We start from the raw sequence: 19,174 nt of genomic DNA, 5'->3' as shown, positions 1-19,174 counted from the left end.
AAAAGAAAAAAAAGAGCAATATTATTGATGATAATATAGCTGTGGTGTTGATGGTGGCAAGCAGTGCTTTAAACCTCTAAGAGTTTCCCACCAGAGGAATGAATATACGAGGATGCTATTGGTTGACAAACTAATCACATAAAGCAAACTTTACACAACCTGTGGTGATTTGTCTGTATATCAAAAAGGATAGTTGTTCGCGTAATATGACGACTTTAATTATAATTTAATCTGCTAATGGGGTTGGTGCTGTTGTGCAGATACTTTAATGTGGCAGTTTTAGGTGGGAGTGTTTTGGAGAGGGCTTGTGTAAGATGCCAGTACAATTCAGGCCTATATTACCTTGTTTAGGGCACTGTCACCACACAGCAAGCAATTGAGGTAGCCATTACTCAATGCTTTGTGTATTTTTGTTTGCTTTTTGTTGTGTGTTGCTCACTGTTTCCTTTACTGAAAATGATATCTAGGTCTAGAAATGACTTATCACCGGAAAATGTAACACCAGTCACTGTCACCATGTGAGTTCTGCTGTTGCAAGAGCATAAATCTCGGGTGTAGGCTGCCAAGCTTGTGAGGGGGAGTTATGGCTTGTTTCCTGCATCGATCCTCTTGCCATGGCAATTTACAGTGAACCAGAACTTTTTATCACCTGCTAAACACAGTGTCAGTCCCCTTGTGGAACCCAATACAGCAGCCATTCTGCTGTGGCATGGATTCGACAAGTCCTTGTTAAGCTTCTGGAGGTATGCGGCACCACATGTCTTATCACAGACTACGCAATTTCCATCCTGTCAGTGGATGCAATAAGCTGTGGATAACCCTGCATTTGACAATGCTTTATTTACAGATGAAGTAGGGTTCACTTGTGATGGCATGGTTAATTAACACAATTCTCATATTTTGAGTCATCTAGCCTTCAACCCACATGCTTTACACGTGTCTTCACACCAGCAAAATTTCTCAATGAATGTGTGGTTGGGGGGTACTAGGTGATCATCTTAGTGGGCTGTAGAAGTTACCAAACTCAACGAATGAAATGCCTTCGGTCTGGGACATTGTCTTGCAAAATTGCTAGATGATTGCTGGTGATGGAGCAGCGACACATTTTGATGCTACGGAGGGATGAAATGCAACGGACTCATAGGGCCAAACATGGATTGGGTAAGGAGGACCTGTACCTCATGGATTTGTTTGTTTGAGGCGGCCTTAGAGGTGTGCCACTCTGATTAATGCAGTTGAAAGATTGGAGTGGAGACCTGTCAGTGCTTGTTAAATATTTTGAAATGATCCACACAGGTTTGAAACAATTCGAAACTCATTACAGGGTTACAGGCCGGTATCTGGAGACGACGACAACACTTTGACCACCACCTTTAACTACAAGTATTTCATGTATCTGTTGCGTTTATTCAGAAAATCAGTACATCTACCAACGTATCTCTTCTATACGTGGAAACTAAGTTGACATTCGCTACGATGGCTGATAGAAGCGACATTAAAAGCATTTCTCATCTACAGTCCCTCCCATCGGCAACCTCGTCGAGTGTCAACTTAGTTTGCACGTGTAGTAATATCTTTTCTTAATGTCGTACGGTGGTGGTGGTCGTCATTTTCCTAACTGGGATGACGTTTACACAGAATTCAATCAGTGGTACTTGTTACCCAGGGCCAGCGCAAGCTAAAGTGCTGCCCCATGCGAGCTGCTAAATTGCTGCCCCCTCTTTTTTTGTACAATACGTTTGTGGAATTTTATTTAAACAAATCTGTAGGAAACTTCAGCAACCAATCAATTTTTGTTTTTACTTTTCAGATCTACCTAGTTTTCGGCCACTGAGTGGCCAGTCTCAAAGCTTTTAATATGTGCTTACACCTGAACTGTCATGAAGGTTTCGTCTTCTGCAAAATTAGTATACTGGCATGTGCACCAGACTGCTTCCCCATCTCTGTTCCTCCGGCGTAAACACGACGGTGCTGCCACAGTGGCGAGGAAGAAATTAGGCCGCCTCCCTCCACTTGTTCAACAGGGGCGGCCGGCAGGTAGTCGAGAAACCATGCCACGGTTCCCGAAGCCACTCCCTCCGAGGTTTGGTTTCGAATCCCCTCTTGGCCATGAATGTTGAGTTTGTCCTTAAAAAAGGAGGGGTGGACGGCAGATTTGCCGCCTCTTGGAAAGTACCACCCCGTGTGGCCGCACGTGCCTTAAGCCTGCCCTGTTACCCATAAAGTTGCAATTGTCTCCCAAATGGTTCGTTAGAGGATTTACATTTATCCGAGACCTTTTTCTGCTTCCGATAATGTGTACTGTATGCATTTACTCCATGACTTAGGATACACCCTGTGTAGGTAGATAGACGGGAGAGTGGACTCACCGCCGACGCGGCCCTTCGAGAGGCAGTAGGCGGGCCGTAGAGAGCCGGCGGCGTCCAGCAGGTGCGGCAGGAAGTGGAAGGCGGAGGGCAGGCGCAGCGGCGGCCCGGCGCCCTGGCCGGCCGCGGAGCTGGCGTTGCCCGCGCCCGACAGCAGCGCGCGCAGCTCCGGCGCCGCCAGCGCGCCCAGCCCCTGCCCCTGGCCCGAGCCGCCGCCGCCGCCGCTGGCGTTCGCGCTGGCGCCAGCGTCCAGCAGCGCCGCCAGCGGCTGCGCCAGCGCGCGCACCTCCTCCTGGCGCGCCCGGTGCTGCGACTCCAGGTGCTGCAGCCGCGCCTGCAGCTCCGCCAGCCGCGACACCAGCGCCTGCTCGGCGCTCACGTCTGCAACAGCGGAGTAGCATCTGCTGTAAAATTTATTCGTTACCCTGATTCTGGGCAACAGCGGGTTGGCCAATGTCATGAATCATCATCCTCAAACATTACTTTTTTTTTTAGGGAACCGATACCATGTGTAATATCGAATCTCACAGAGGTTAAAACTATCTCAACTGTTTCACTAAAAGACTTCATACAATTTTGTATACTATGTATTATATTTCAGGCTAAAATGTACAAAAAAGAAATTAATGAGATAAATCTATGTTTACTAACAGTTAAAATTACTTTTCTTTTAAAATTATTTGGAATTACAAAATGTGGCATATTTAAAATTCACATTATTAATTGCACAATCTAACGCTAATAATTAAATTCATGTCTGGATTAATTTATGATATAATGATATTTTAGAGATGATTCATCTTTTGTTTTGTAAACTCTTTCACTTTGTAACTCTCTGGAAATTTTTGGGTGTCGCAGAATGTAAGGAGTGTGGACATACCTCTGACGCAAAAGCACATATTTTGCTAAACTTGTTGACAACAATGTAATTATTCGTTTTTTGAACGTGGAAATTGTAGTCAGTGTGATTTAGAAGAATGGGACAAAATAAAAGATATTCATAGCAACAGGCAACTTTTCAACACTTATTTTGTCAACACGAACCTAAGAAATCTACTTTTTGAGCTCAAGAAAATACTCCCAGGTAAGACTGAGCCATCTACAACCGCAAGATGATCAAGGTAAGTGAAAATTTCTTTTTTAGTCTTACTCCTCTCGAAGTTTCCAAGATTTGTACAAGGAATGTGATATTAATTGTGATGGGTAAGATTACAAAGTCCTGTTGGCGTCTAACGCCACAACGTAAAAGGGTGTAGGGTGCGATTTGTGCTTTTACCAGTGTGGGGGGGGATGTCTTAGGGGGTTAGTAGAATTATATATGTTACTAGCTTGGACCATGGCGTTACGCATGGTTAAACAGCTATTTATAAATAGATGTTAATGGCGAAACTCACTATTGACGCATATGCACATCAGAAAAGCCAACCCTTGTTATATCTCTAAAAGTGCATTATAGGTAAGGCTTATTTACAAAATCATCTACATACGGGTACAGATATACGAGGGGAATTCAAAAAGTAGAGGCACATTTGTGAAAAGTTGTACTTATTCTGATGATAGAAAACAAACATATTAATAGTAAGACTTATTAAAAATTTTCAGTGTTCGGCTCCACAAATTTAAATTATATGTAAAGTTTTACTCCAATGCGTGGGAAATAAACATCCCAGGTTGGGATGCATAAACTAAAACCAGAGGAGGGGATGGTCTGATGCAGAGGGGGGGAAATCCCCCCCATCACCCCCTGCAAATCGCACACTCGTGTATTGTTAGAATGTAACTATCACAAGAGTGTATAAGAGGAGTAACAAAAATCGATTTCCTCACCGTTAACACCACGAACATCTGCGCGCTGAACCTCTGGTGCGAGTATTTAGCCCTGTGTGTCTCTCTGTACAGTGTACACTACTGGTCATTGAAATCTGACCACTATGATGGACAGCATATAACGAAATTTTGGTGACTGCTTTTACAATACAGCACGAAGAAAGTAGAATTGCAGTTGTATGTGATTTGAGGAGAACACAGTATGAAAGGTAGGACACAAGGTACTGGCGGAAGTAAAGCTGTGAGGACGGGGCGTCAGTCGTACTTGGGTAGCTCAGTTGGTAGAGCACTTGCCCGCGGAAGGCAAAGGTCCCGAGTTAGAGTCTCGGTCCGGCACACCGTTTTAATCTGCCAGGAAGTTTCAGTATGTGGAATGTATCAGATTGGTGCATACGTTTGTAGCATTTTTGTTTGCATATTGGTATCCTGGTTGCTATGGGTCTATCTATCGTTTGCCTTTTTGTGGCATTTCAGTTTAGACAGTGTCATCTGAAGATAGTGAGGGGAGCTGCGGACGCCAGAAAATGGAATGACAAGTGGAGAAATCTGAACATTTGTGACAGACTCTTCTGTTTGACCTCAACAGAAATGTGACAGAAGTAGAGGCAGCCAGAAACATTAACACTACGTATGGGGATAATGCCATTGGACAGAGCTGGCAACAAACTGGTTTTCTCTTTTTGATGAGGATAGTTTCCACATTAGAGACTCTCCACGTTCAAGAAGACTTTCGGGGCTCATGATGAGGATGATGATGAGGTTTGTGGGGGCGCTCAACTGCGCGGACATCAGCGCCCATATAAAGTCACAATCCTGACACAGTCCAATCTAGTCACTTTCACGAATGAGGACGGAATGGTAAGGACAACACGAAAACCCTGTCCCCAGGCAGAGAAAATCCACAACCCGGCCGGGAATAGAGCCCGGTCGGGTTTTGATGATCGTTTAAACGCATGAGTCCCCAGTGATCCACGTCAATGTACTAGAGAACTGGCAGAAGTGATGAACTGTGATCATTCCACTATCGTGTGACGTTTGCATGCAATCGGGAAGGTTCAAAAATCGGGTACTGCATGCACTAAACCAAAATCTCAAAAATCAGCTTGTAGCCATACGTCCATTTCTGCTTGTTCGTCAACAATTGGCACACGAACAACGTCGACCATTCCTATCCTGTATCGATACCGATGACGAAAATGCTGTCGCCATGCGAACGTAAGGAAAAGAAAGGAATGGTTAAGCCAAAACAAAGCAAGCAATTCCCTGCACAAAGATCTGTGCGCATCGACGAAAGGTAACATTATGCATCTGGTGGATCAGCGACGGTGTGGTGTGCTACGAATTGCTTCTCCTTGGTGCAACCGTCACTGCGGACATTTGTCAACAACTGAGACATTTTGTAGACGTAGTCCAAAAACAACGACTAGGAAGACTGCGTGAAGTGATGCTACTCCACGATAATGCCCGCCCGCATTCTGCTAGACTGACAAAAAAAAAAAGTTCAGTCGGGAAGTCATTCCACACCCTCATTCACCTGATCTTGCAAGATTTTCACGTTTTCGGCGGTCTAACGCACTTCCTTTCGGATAAAAACGCGTTCTGAATATGGCTCGACAAGTTCTTCGCCTCAAAACCACGTCATTTCCACAGTCGCGGAATCAGAGAAGTTGCCCCAGCTTGGCAGACTGTTTCAAATACTGAAGGGAAATATTTTATTGATGACTATAGTCTCATATGTGTATCTGTTGTGTTTATTAAACTTCTGCGAAAACTCTACAAACTTAGGCAGTGTCCTAATAGCGCGCGCGCGCATGGAACGACAGACCAATATGTTACCCAACCTATGTTCGATTTGATTGTGTGTGTGTGTGTGTGTGTGTGTGTGTGTGTGTGTGTGTGTGTGTGTGTGTGTGCGGGCGCGACACACACACACACACACACACACACACACACACACACACACACCTGCCACTTGTAGCAATGACAATGGCTCCATCTCACCTGGGCATCAAATCGAACATAGGTTGGGTACCATATTGGTCTGTCGTTCCATGCTGCTTTAACTTTATGCCAGAGTTTGCCGACTGTACTGGCTGGCGATTGGTGGCATGCCAGTCTCCCAGCAACCCACGACCCCATGTTTTCAGTGGGACATAGACATGGAGAACGTGCTGCCCAATGCAACAATATAATAAGTTTTCTGTTAAATCAGGACATCACGGACTACACGCTGTCTTGAATTTCTTTCTTGAAAGATGGTGACCTTTAAGATATGACACAGCCACCAGCAGCCTGCTCCCTCCCGGCCTAATCCTGTTTCTTCTACGGGATCGGCATGTTATTTCGGATCAGGCATTGTTAGTGGTAACATATTGCCAAACGCGCTACCTGTCGCTTTCACTTCCCTCCACGATGAGATTCGTGTACCCCATCTGTCTGCATTCTTGTGTTGTGTGTGCAATTGTGAGAACGCTTTCTAAATGTTTCCAGATCGTCCGAGATAACATGTGGGTACCAGATCAGCATTCACCTACTTGTATGTGGGAACCTGTCCAAGAACCATGTCCTGGTTAGCCGGCAAATGAGCCCTTGACTTTAATACACGGGATGGAAGGGGGGGGGGGTGAATCTATTCAGAGCCAGCGCAACTCCACGTATCTTTGAAGCTAGTGCTTTAATGCACTCAGCTATCCAGGCAGTCAACCACCAGCCTTTATGTTATAAAGTTAATGCTATCCGAATTACCAGCACTGCTAACCAGAGGTGATGGTGGTGAGTACTACAGCTCAGAAATAAGCTCTGGATACTTGCTTTAAACCAGCAGCACTAATCGACTAACTTTAAATTCACCAGCACGCTCTACGACACCATCTCAGAACTCTGTCTCTGTACGATTAGAGACTCGAATCCCGAGTCTCCACCACTGCTCAGTTGAAACTACAAACTCATCGCTTGAGTCTCTTTGGGTACGGTATACCAGCATAAAAAGGAGAGCGAGCACACGTGTTCACAAGTACAGCGTGTCCGGGAAGTAGGGACGAATATTAAAGTGCTATAGAACGTAAAACTGAACTCCACTCAAACGGGCCATGAAGGCCGCCGTGTCATCCTCAGCCCACAGGCGTCACTGGATGCGGATACGGAAGGGCATGTGGTCAGCACACTGCTTTCCCAGCCGTATGTCAGTTTACGAGACCGGAGGCGCTGCTTCTCAATCAAGTAGCTTGTCAGTTTGCCTCACAAGGGCTGAGTGCAGCCCACTTGCCAACAGTGCTAGCCCAGCACGACAGCGCTTAACTTCGATGATCTGATGGGAATCGGTGTTACCACTGCGGCAAGGCCGTTGGTCCGCGATAGAACATACAAAATTAATTTAAATGCTTTTTTTACGGACACATTACGTAACTTTTCCCATTTATGTATGAAAAATCACATCCTTCATGTGACCACCCAAGCCGCGCGGCAACGAGCAATGCGTTCACCCAAGTTCTCGATGATGCGCTCACCAACATCTGGTAGGATGCCGTTAAAAACCAGTTTCATTTCATCCTTCAGTTGGTTATTGTTTGTGGCTTGTTCGCGCACACTTTTGGTATCACAAATCTCTCCTCTCCCCCCCCCCCCCCTCCCTCCCTCCCCAAAAAAGTCACAAGGCCTGAGATCGCATGATCTCTCAGGCCATTCCTGGTTGCCGCGCAGGGAGTTAATTTTTTTAGAAAACTTTTCATTCAGCCGAGCAGTCATTTCAACAAGAGTCCGCGCCATCTTGTTGAAACCAAAAACCGGCATTTTCATTAATAAGAGGGAAAAACCAGTCAGACAGCATGTTTCGGTAACGGTCACCGTTCAGTGACAGCGGCTCCCTCACAATTTTCGAAAGTACGGGCCGATCATTCCTCCCGCCCAGAACAGTCGCGCGTTGTGGTTAAAAAATGGCTCTGAGCACTATGCGACTTAACTTCTGATGTCATCAGTCGCCTAGAACTTACAACTAATTAAACCTAACTAACCTAAGGACATCACACGCATCCATGCCCGAGGCAGGATTCGAACCAGCGACCGTAGCGGTCGCTCGGCTCCAGTCTGTAGCGCCTAGAAACGCACGGCCACTACGGCCGGCCGCGTGTTGTGGATGCATCTAATTTTTCACAGTCACTCGCATATCTTCGTTACCCCAAATTCTGTAGTTCTGCTTACTGACGCAGCCACGAGGTGGAAGTGCGCCTCATCTGAGAAAAAATTCTTTCCGTAAAGTTTTCTTTCTCCCCTTGTCGAGCCAAGACCCACTGAACAAATCTATGTCTCTTCCCACGATCTGCAAGCTTCAAGTCTTGTGTAAGTTGAATCTTGTACACATGCATTTTCAGACCTTTTGAATGGATTTCATGCAGTGAACTTGGCGATAAACTCAAATGTTGAACTCGTTGGCGAACCTATTTTCTGCGACACGGCCACTTTGTCACGCACGGCAGCGATCTTTTCTTGTGTTCGAACAGGACCCGGTCGTCCTGTTTTCTTAACGTTTGAAACAGAACCCGTGGTCTCACACATCCGGATCAACTTCTGAACTGAAGATTAGGTTGAAGCCGCATTACGTCCGAGTATGATACGCAATTCACGAACGGTTGCCGTGAAGACTTTCACTTTTCTGTAGTAACTTTTCATTACTTGGACACATTGCTCAGTTGTCAACTGCTCAATGACGAAAATGAACCTCAAACAATGTTCACCACACAAAAGGTATCAGGCTACACATGGGAAGGATCGCACATAACATACGTGGAGGGAAAAAAAAAGACGGCTGCCAACCGTCATATGACAAAATGGCGCAAAATTCGAATTCGTCCTTACTTCTCTGACACCCGTTATAGCATTGTCGCTACATTTTCAACAATTTGGCATTACTATTGTACACCAATACAATAACTGGTTAGCGGTGAATATTCTGTCTATATTATTAGGTGCGGTTGGACCCTACTGGATCATGCAAACATGCAATGCTATTATGTTTCAATCCTTGGAATTCCCAAGCAGCTGTAATTTTTTCTCCATGCATTCTTTATCTTTTTTTCAGGCGACTGTCCTGTCCCTGTATTTGATAGACTTATATGAGCTTTTGTAGATCAGGTTTGTGTGAACATTTTATCTCTATTAACAGGACAGCTAACAATTACATTGTTATACGAACACTTTTGAAACGTTACCGGGTGTGATGACAGTAGGCTACAGGATAAGATGACACGAGGATAAAGTGTATTGTCTAAATGGTTATTAATTATTACGAAGGTAATCCCAAAAGTAAGGTCTCCTATTTTTTTATAAGTACATAGACCTGTTTATTTCTACAGTGGTTTACATCAGTTTACAGCTTGAACATTTAGCTATTTTTCAACAATCACCATTTATGTCGATGCATTTTTGTAGACGCTGTGGCAGTTTTTGTATGCCCATGTCATACTAGCTCGCCGCCATGCTGTTCAGCTCGTCGTCGGAGCTGAATCGCTTTCCGGCCAAATGTTCTTTTAACCTAGGGAACTGGTGATAGATCCTGGGCGCCAAATCAGGACTGTAGGGTGGGTGGGTGATTATATTCCATTGAAACTGTTGCAGAAGAGCACCGGTTTGCCGAGCGATGTGTGGGCGAGCGTTGTCGTGGAGAATGTGTACGCTCTTTCTCAACATTCCTCTTCTCCGGTTCTGAATTACCCGTTTGAGTTTTTTCAGAGTATCACAGAACCTGTCTGCGTTAATTGTGGTCCCAGCGATTCAGCTCAGACAACGAGGTGACAAGAGTTTCGTAACTTTCTGAACAGTATTGCGGCGAGCTGGTATGACATGGGGATACGAAAACTGCCACAGCGTCTACAAAAATGCTTCGACAGAAATGGTGATTATGTCGAAAAATCTAAATGTTCAAGCTGTAAACCGATTTAAACCATTGTATAAATAAACAGGTCTATGTACTTATAAAAAAAATAGGAGACCTTACTTTTGTGATTACCCTCGTAAAATGACTTTACAGCAATGTTCGAAAAAGTTATAGAAATTATGGACAAGGTACAAACTCAGTATTACCCCATAAACGCAAGTTGCCCTGACTAAGTACACAAACATCGCCATTTTGGTAACATGGACGTAACAGTGACGTTGCTCTGTTTTCGTTTGACGGAGCATGTGTGTTTCCTCATTGTGGAAGTGGAATAAACAAGAACACGAAAGACGACAATTTTGTTTGCATTGGGCAAACCTTTTACGTTTTTCCTCTAGAGAGTGGACTACAGCTTCGAACTTGTATATATATAACACACACACACACACACACACACACACACACACACACACACACACACGTCCATCGTGATGCTGTACTCAGAGGCGGGAGTGTTGTCGTTGGGCTAACTGCTGCCGGCGCTGCTTTCTACGATAATGTTGCCGCGTGAAGGTTACACTTTGCTCCAGGCGTTGTTGCACGTTCCTGTAAATATTTGTTTTGCTGGAAACAAATCCGTTTCTGACTCAAAGTCCTTCATGTGCCGTTCGGATCCTGTCCTCAGCTGATGGACGCAAGTTGCGTAGGGCCGTAGGGATCCTGCATGCCGCTGAGTACGTATTCCCTGATCTCATCCATTCCGTATATGCACAACAGTTGTGGTGTCCCGACGGACGCAACGATAAACACCGATCTCTATAGGCGTCGATCGTGTGGATGTCTAATTCCGACTCGTGACAGACTTTTCTGCTCCTTACACCACACACAACACGATTATCTCACAGTCAAGTAACACACCAACGTTATTTTTGAATGAGAAACGCGCAGCATAACCTTTCCTTACACTCACAGTGTGCATGGGGGCTTAATTATATAGATATGAAATGCAAATACTTTTTATTTTTTCAGTCGCTGTAGTTCGATTACGAAGTCTCGTAAACGGTTGGCCCTGACTAGTTTTAGTACGCAATCTGACTGCATAGAATAACAAAGAATGAAAGAAAATTTCAGTTAACACAATTAATTAATTAAGTCCCCAGCAACTATAAAATGTACCAAACCAAAGCACAAGTGTAACTGTTCTGTGTGTGGAAGTGTGATTCAACGTACACATCTGCCACGGTTCTTCTTCAATAAGACAAGAAATTTTAAATACCGTTTATACTGAACTAATTAAAAAGAATAGAAATACTATAATTGCGCAAGAAAACCAGAATTACACTAATACAAGAACACGAGCCAGATGCTTTGCTGACTGAACCTGTAATGACGCATTATTTAAGACATTGAAATAATAAAAACGGAATTTTTTTACCTTCATATATTGACGAAAAGCACTCTGATCATTACAATATCTCCATTCGAACAACATCTGCTGACTAGCCCATCAAACACAAACAACTGCATACAACATGGCCACAAATAGCACAGCTATCAATATCCTCTCAGCAAGATCTGCACAAGCACGCACTCACTACTGCCACATCTCGACAAGCACTCTCCACCACGACTTCTCGACAAGAAATGCCAGTGGAGGCGGCGGAATAAAACTCTTTGGCGCAATCTCTGGCGCTGTGGCTCAGTGTAGCCACCTTTCAAGTGTAGATAGCGTTACGTTTATATGCTTTTTGCGGTTGCACTGAAATATTAGTATCTGCGTAACCAAACATTTAGTAAGCTTCATTCCAATTTGACGTTTGTTGCAGGTTGTCTTAATGCTGTACCAATTAGAATGGTCGGCGATATAATTACTGCCAGACTAGCTGGGTACTCTACGTTGCCCAAGTATGTATTTATTCGAATCTTCTATTACATCTCCTCCTCACCCTCTCCCTGTCCATCTCCTCCTCTTCCATCTCTGCCTCTCTCTTCCTCTTTCCTTTCTCTGTCCATCCCTTTCCATCTCTTCCTCCCCCTGTGTGTCCATCTCTCTATCCTCTCTTCTCTCCACGTTGTCACATTCAACCCAATAGGAGCCTAGTGGCTTTTACCACTACAGTATTTCTTTCCCGATTAAGACTAATATTTGCACCAAATTTGACTGAAATCGTTCAAAGAGCTTAGGAGGAGCTTTTTACCCGTGACTTTACCCGCATACACCCATGTCAAACATACGAGATCTGTCTAAAAAGTATCTTACCTTTGATTTTCCCGCGTAAAATAGAGACGATAGCGCGGAGCCACTGTACACAGTAAAGGAATAGACATGCGCAGGCGTGAATTTTGTCCCCGCCTTCTAGCGCGTCAGTCGATGAGTGAGGTGCTACACAACGTGTCAGTCGGATTACCGATTCTCTCAAGATGACTGAACGTCAAATGTTGTCAAAAACTTGGTGATTCTCAAAGCGAAACAATTCGTAAGATGAAACAGGTGTCTGGAGAAGATGCGATGGGTGTAACACAAATTAGGGACAGATTCAGCCGATTCAAAAATGGCCGCACATCAGCGGTGAGTGACCAGCGTTCTGGCAGGCCCCAAACTGCTCAGAGTGCAGCTGTTGTTGAGAGGGTGCAAAATTTGTTGATGGCAGATCGTCGGTTGACCGTGTAGGTGACTGCCCAAGAGGATGCAATTTGGCGTGATGATTTGAACATGCACCGAGTGGCTGTGAAATTCGTGCCCGAGTTGTTGTCGGAACAAAAAGACCGTTTTGACGTTGCACAGGACCTTCTGGACACCACCAACACTTATCATGGTTTTCTGAACACCGTGATAACTGGAGATGAGTCATGGGTGTACAGGTACGACCCAGAAACAAAAAGACAGTCGTCGCAGTTGAAGCATCCCGAGTCTGTAAGGCCGAAGAAAGTGGGGCAGGTGCTAAGCAAAATCAAGGTGATCCTGTCTTCTTTGATGTCCGTGGAATTGTGCATTACGAATACGCACAGTGACAAGGGGGTACTATCAAGATGTTCTCCGGCGACTCCGTGACGCAGTTCAGTGCAAAAGACCAGACATGTGGACAGCGAAAAACTGGCAACTGCATCACTACAGCGTCCCCGCACATTCATCCCACATAATCCAAAATTTCTTGGCGAAACATGGAATTAGAGCCGTTCGCCAAACTCCCTAATTTCCGGACATGGCTCCTTGCGACTTCTGGTTGTTTCAAAAATTGAAGACGCCACTGAAAGGGTCCTGTTTTGAGAGCAGAGAAGAGAGAATGCGGAACACGACGACAGAGATCAACACCATTCCAAAAGAAGACTTCCAGAGGTGTTTCCGGCAGTGGAAGGATCTGAGGGCGAAGTGTGTGCAAGCACAAGGGACCTACTTTGCAGGTGATTAAGGGCCCACTCCCCATCAGGTATTCGAAATATTTTTTCTGGCCAAAGGTCGGATACTTTTTAGACCGGCCTCGTATTTCACACATATTTAACAAATTTCACTCTTATTTGTATACATACTTTCACCTGTATCTCTAGCGAATTTGCCCCAGCAGTTTTATTTCCACGCAACTCAATGTTAATAACGTATTTCCTGAACTATGTGCTGTACAGTAATATAATTTTGCAGGCACATTCAGTGATGTGTGTGCCTATCGTCTGCAATGTGTTGTGAATAGTCAGTGGTTGTTTTACAACATGTACAGCAAACATTTAGTAAGCTATAAACTTTTTGCATTCTTTATTATGTGGACATCGTCAGCAGGAGAAGTTTCGTGCAGATTTGAAATTATGAGGAAAGATTGTTGCAAGTCTCTAACTTCTCTCGGTCTCAAATATTGGATGGTGAAAGTATGGGTGTTATCGCGTCGTGGGTTACACTGCTTTTTCACCTCCACACCCACCCCCTTTGACAGGGGGGTGATTCGTAACCCACATTCATTCTTTCCACACAGTACATGCTGAATGTACGAAGTTTGGTTGATTCAAATGGCTATGAGCGCTATGGGACTTAACATCTGAGGTCATCAGTCCCCTAAACTTAGAACTACTTAAACCTAACTAACATAAGGACATCACACACATCCATGCCCGAGGTAGGATTCGAACCTGCGACCGTAGCGGTCGCGCGGTTCCAGAATGAATCGCCTAGAACCGCTCGGCCACACCGGGCGGCGAAGTTTGGTTGAAATTGGTCCAGTAGCTTAGGAGGATATGTGGAACATACATACATTTGATATATCTTCCACACCACCGAAACGGCATGTTATATACTCATTGTTAAAATACTGACGTCAGATAGTAATAAAAAACGGTGCCCATTGACACACACACACACACACACACACACACACACACACACACACACACACACAGAGAGAGAGAGAGAGAGAGAGAGAGAGAGAGAGAGATAGAGAGAGAGAGAGAGATTCCTTATCCATGTCATTGGACACACTTCCGTCTTTTTGCTTTGCTTGTTAGCCACGTTAAGTGCAAAATAATTAATAACACTAATCTCTGCTGGAGGTCGGTACTTACACTTTTGTCTCTAAACAACTTGCCACAAACCTTAGAATGCGTGAGCTTCGGCAGGCAAGCTAGCCGTCCCAACTCTCCGTCGAGCAAACTCCGGCGACAGGAGCTCCGTGTCGCAAGAGCTTAATCATCACACCTAGCTCCCATCCGGCCACGGAAGCCGCGAACTCTGAACATTCCACTGCGAGTCAATGGGAGGATAGTTTGCGTAATGTACCACATATTGGCAAGTATCCTCACATTCAGGGGAGCTTGCAGTTTTTCATCTCAGTAGGGGCTAAAAATTTCCCCATGCATGTCGTTTGGAAAATTGTGGTCTGCTCATCATTTACTCATGTTTGTTTCTCGATTGCTCTTTTAGTACTTTTTCAATGATATACACTCACTTCACTTATATCTGAGGCGTGACGATCCCGCGTCGCTCTCTCCATCTCTCTACAGTTCTTCCTGTCTCGTGTCGTTTACTTTCATGCAGTCTGAGGTCATTGCCTCTTGCCATTTACGTGATCTCAATCGTCCAGATGGTGAGGGGCTATTATGTAAGGGTCCAGTCTGACAATATGGTCTTCCCATTCCAAACGTCTCACTTTGATGATGTTCACTACGGTGGGCTGTTCGGCTAGTTCACCTAGTTTATTGGATTTCCAAACCACTCCTTGGGTTGCTTGGTCAAACGTTGGGCCAAAAAATTTCTGTACACTTTATTTTCGAAGACAGAGCTGATGCTCTTCTTTGTTCACGCTGCATGTTCCCACTCCACAGCAATACTGGCCTGATTGTGTTATAGCGTTTCAGCTTGGTTTGGAAGGTATAATTGTTTGGATAGGAGTATTCTACTTTGGTATCTACATGTTTTACACTGCAGTTTTATTTACACCAAGTTATTTGGTGTTGGAAATATTCTTGAAAGTACAGTTTTCTATATGAAGGTCATCACGTTGTTCCGTATCTATGATCATGTGTTCCGACTTTTCTCCATTAACTTTTGAATCAATTTTCATGGCGGTTTAATTTAGTTCCTTGAACAGCGTTTCAATTTCATCCCTGTTATTTCCAAATAAAAGTGTTATCTACAGACGGCAGTATATTTTGCTGGTTATCTGTGATGCCGTTTGTCGCTTCTCTGGTTTCTCCTTGAAAAGACTGAAGCTACGTGAATATAGCACATCACCTTTCTTCTGTCGATTTTTTTTTCTCGTAACAGTCCGATAACGAGCCGCAGTATGTCACCTTACTTCTCACCTTCTCCATACTCATTTTGACCAGGCTGATGACTGCTTAGGGATTCCCTTCTCTGCCATGATTTCCCACACCGTTTCTCTGTGTATTCAACCATAGCCTTCCGAAAATCAATGAACAGGCAATGGATATTCTTGTATTTCTATACTTTCTCACTGATAGTCTTGATGTAAAATGTGCTGTCTATAGTTGTGTATTAGCCGGCCGCTGTGGCCAGGCTGGCGCTTCAGTCCGGAACCACGCGGCTGCTACGGTAGCAGGTTCGAATCCTGCCTCGGGCATGGATGTGTGTGATGTCCTTAGGTTTAAGTAGTTCTAAGTCTAGGGGACTGATGACCTCAGATGTTAAGTCCCATAGTGCTTCGAGCCATTTGAAGTTTATTTTCCGGAAAGCATTTTGGTAGTCCCCTATCAAGTCCTCGGCATAGCGAGTGAATCCTTGCAATATTAAATGTTATAGAACTTTGTATGGTGTGATTAGCAGTCAAATTCCTCTGTAATTCATGGAGTTTCGTTTACCTCCTTCCTTTTCCATCTCGACAAATTGTAAGAATAAAACTAAACAATCTCATGAAATTTGGGAGCGCCACATTTCAGCAATTCCAGTAGAATTCCGTCAGTTCCAGCCGCTATGTGATTGTGTGTTGTTTTTTTTTCCCCTCGCCTTCAAAGTGTTGGTTACCTCCTCGTGCGTTGGGTCCTTCACAAGGGGTTCGGCTGCTGGAGGGCAAGTTTTCTCCGCTGTGTTTTCCAGTTCAATGCAGTTGAACAAGTCGTCCAAATTTTCCAAACCTGTGCTGCATCATCTGACTCAGCGATCTGTTTCTATTAACGTCGTGCATATTTTTTGATATCGTTTGCTTTCTGGTCGTTGTCAGTGTTCTCTACGGTGTGCTTCAAGTACAGCCTTCTCTCTCTTCACATAGGATCTTAAACGTGTTTCCTTCTGTACCTCCTTGTAGTCCTGTTCTAGTTTTTCGTTTCTTGCATCCATGCCTTCTTATCTGTGACGCTAGCCGTTTTGCAATTTTCACTGAACCATTTCTACTTCTTCTGTCCTACTTTCTGACTTTCTTTAATTCATTTACGTCGGGTTCACTGTTAGTCACTACTTATGTTGTTTTGTCAATTATTCCAAAACTTTTGCTCATTTACACACTGAGAATCGAACCGCACAATAACTCTGGGTTCGGTGTGGTGTGGTGGTGGGGTGGGTGGACTGATGGTCCTGTCATGGGATTATATACCGCTGCGGGCTACGGTGGGACGAAGCCTCTCCGTCGTTTCTAGGTCCCCTGTTCAATACACAATACACACACGCCACTATATTAATATTCGTAACTGATAGTTGTTTTAACATTAAACTGTATTTTGACTTCTTATCTCCTCAAAGCTGAGGTTCGTGTATAATCTTCAAATAAGAGTTAATTTCTCTTGTAACGGACTTCTTGTAGCGAAAAAGCACCAAAATTAGCAAGAGATTGTGGCAGAAAGGAGTATCGAATGTGCCTAAGAACACCGAATGTGCTAAAAACACCCAATATGGCTAAAAAATAAGACCGAATTGGGCAAAAAGTACCATCAAATAAGACAGTTTGAAAAAAAAAGTAAATTATGGAGAAAATTAAGAAAATTTTGCAAATACTACACAAATTTTGCAAAATATCTCTCTTTGGAAAAAGAGAGACCAATTATTGTAACAAACGACATCGAGTGTGGTAGAGAGAGAGACCGAATGTAGCACAAATAGGATAACAAGTTCGGAAAAAAAGCCATTAAATAAAACGATATTTTCCTGACCCTACTTAAACGCGATAGGCAAAGCACAGACAACTTAGGAAGGAGTAGGGATACAATGACAATCAGATCAAAAGAATTTTTCCCCCTCCAACACAATTTCCGACATATTACGGTATATCGATAATTTTTACTTATGGACAGTCTGACAGCACCTGAATAAAACAATTTTAGTGCCATACGCGTTTCGCCTTTATTTTCTGCAAGGCATCATCAGTGGCAGGTTGCGTGGACAATTTCTTACATATTACGCTCATGTTGTATTTTTGGTGTTGTTGTTCTTATGACCGCCAATTTGCGGTTTTTTCCCCACATTCCACAGCACTATTAACTTAACTCTTGTTTTAATGCAATGTTTTGGTTTCTGTTGCTGACTGTCAAGTGTTTTTGCCAAAGATCGAATGTTTCAAGACTACAAAAGTTGAAGATGACAATTTCCGACATCGGAAATTCTCATCAGGAGATGAGATTCCTGCTTAACAAAGCACCTTAATCCCGCAAGAGTGGTGTGTAGATCTGAATTTTCTCCTTCAGTGCAATTACTGAGGATTTTTAAGAGAGATTTTAGTTTGGCTTATCCTGTGATATTTCATCTCAGTATATTTTTCCATTTCCTCACTTTCATTATCGGTTTTCATGCATTTCTGAGGATACAAATGCTTACGACTAAGGATACAAATGCTTACGACTAATATCGTAGGTCGAAGTACTTACCAATACCGATCATTTTTCACCCAAATCACAGTGCTTCTACACCTCACAATGCTCAAATTTAAGCAACGAGGTTATATTCTAATATCCTTGATTCTAAGTAAACCACATTCATGCGCCTGTTCACTTACAACTCACTATGTTTGTGTGTGTCTAATCTCCCGAAGGACGGAAACCGAATTTCGTAAACAGTTTTTAGCTGGTGTGTTTAAATTTTATGCTCTGAAGCGAATTTTCCAGCTCAATTAAATATGGCGACAGGAAAACAGCTACTGCCGTTTAGATTTAAAGAGCACGGTCGCAATATCACTCTATTTAAATATTGGATGTAGACAGCTTCATGCTCAGTCTAATATTTATGCTTCTCCTTCACTGCAGAATAAGTCACTCCGTCCATACTAGTCGAATATTTTGAAAACATGACGCAGCCTGAAAACCCAAGCATTTCGCAAACTGTTGTGCATTTACACGAGAGCGAAAATCAATTGTGGAAATGGAAAACCGACCGCTAGAAACGGATTTCCAGAATAGATTTTCGAGTGTTTACATGAGCAACCAGAAGCTGTATTGGTAAATCTGTTCGCGAAATCCGGTTTTGCAAGCGCGTGTAAACATAGTAACTGCTGACTATGGAAACATTGAGAGAATTCATTCACTACCGACAACGGTCGGGAAGATACCGATCAGCTGGGTTTCGTAAAAGAATATTATGGAGACGCTCATGCTCAGATGATGATGCTTATTTGCAGAAGTGGCTATTAAATTAAACGAAGCTGCTTGTGCAGCAATTACTCAATGAGTGCCAACCAACTGTTAGATCGCA

The 19,174-nt window shown here is 43.8% G+C and overlaps 1 protein-coding gene across 2 annotated transcripts in view; it reads right to left on the bottom strand.

The window, feature by feature from the left end:
* Positions 1-19,174, bottom strand: part of LOC124612437 (alpha-1,3-mannosyl-glycoprotein 4-beta-N-acetylglucosaminyltransferase A) — a 787,568-nt gene that overhangs the window by 79,526 nt on the left and 688,868 nt on the right. For both annotated transcript variants that reach the window (XM_047140646.1, XM_047140647.1), the window contains one exon: positions 2,370-2,747. In XM_047140646.1, the coding sequence (XP_046996602.1) occupies positions 2,370-2,747 (378 nt within the window). The remainder of the gene's footprint in view (positions 1-2,369; positions 2,748-19,174) is intronic.

Source organism: Schistocerca americana, chromosome 4 (assembly GCF_021461395.2).
Source record: "Schistocerca americana isolate TAMUIC-IGC-003095 chromosome 4, iqSchAmer2.1, whole genome shotgun sequence".
In the NCBI taxonomy this organism is placed as follows: domain Eukaryota; kingdom Metazoa; phylum Arthropoda; class Insecta; order Orthoptera; family Acrididae; genus Schistocerca; species Schistocerca americana.
The sequence above is the reverse complement of the archived record's forward strand: the minus strand, read 5'-3'. Positions and strand labels throughout refer to the sequence as shown.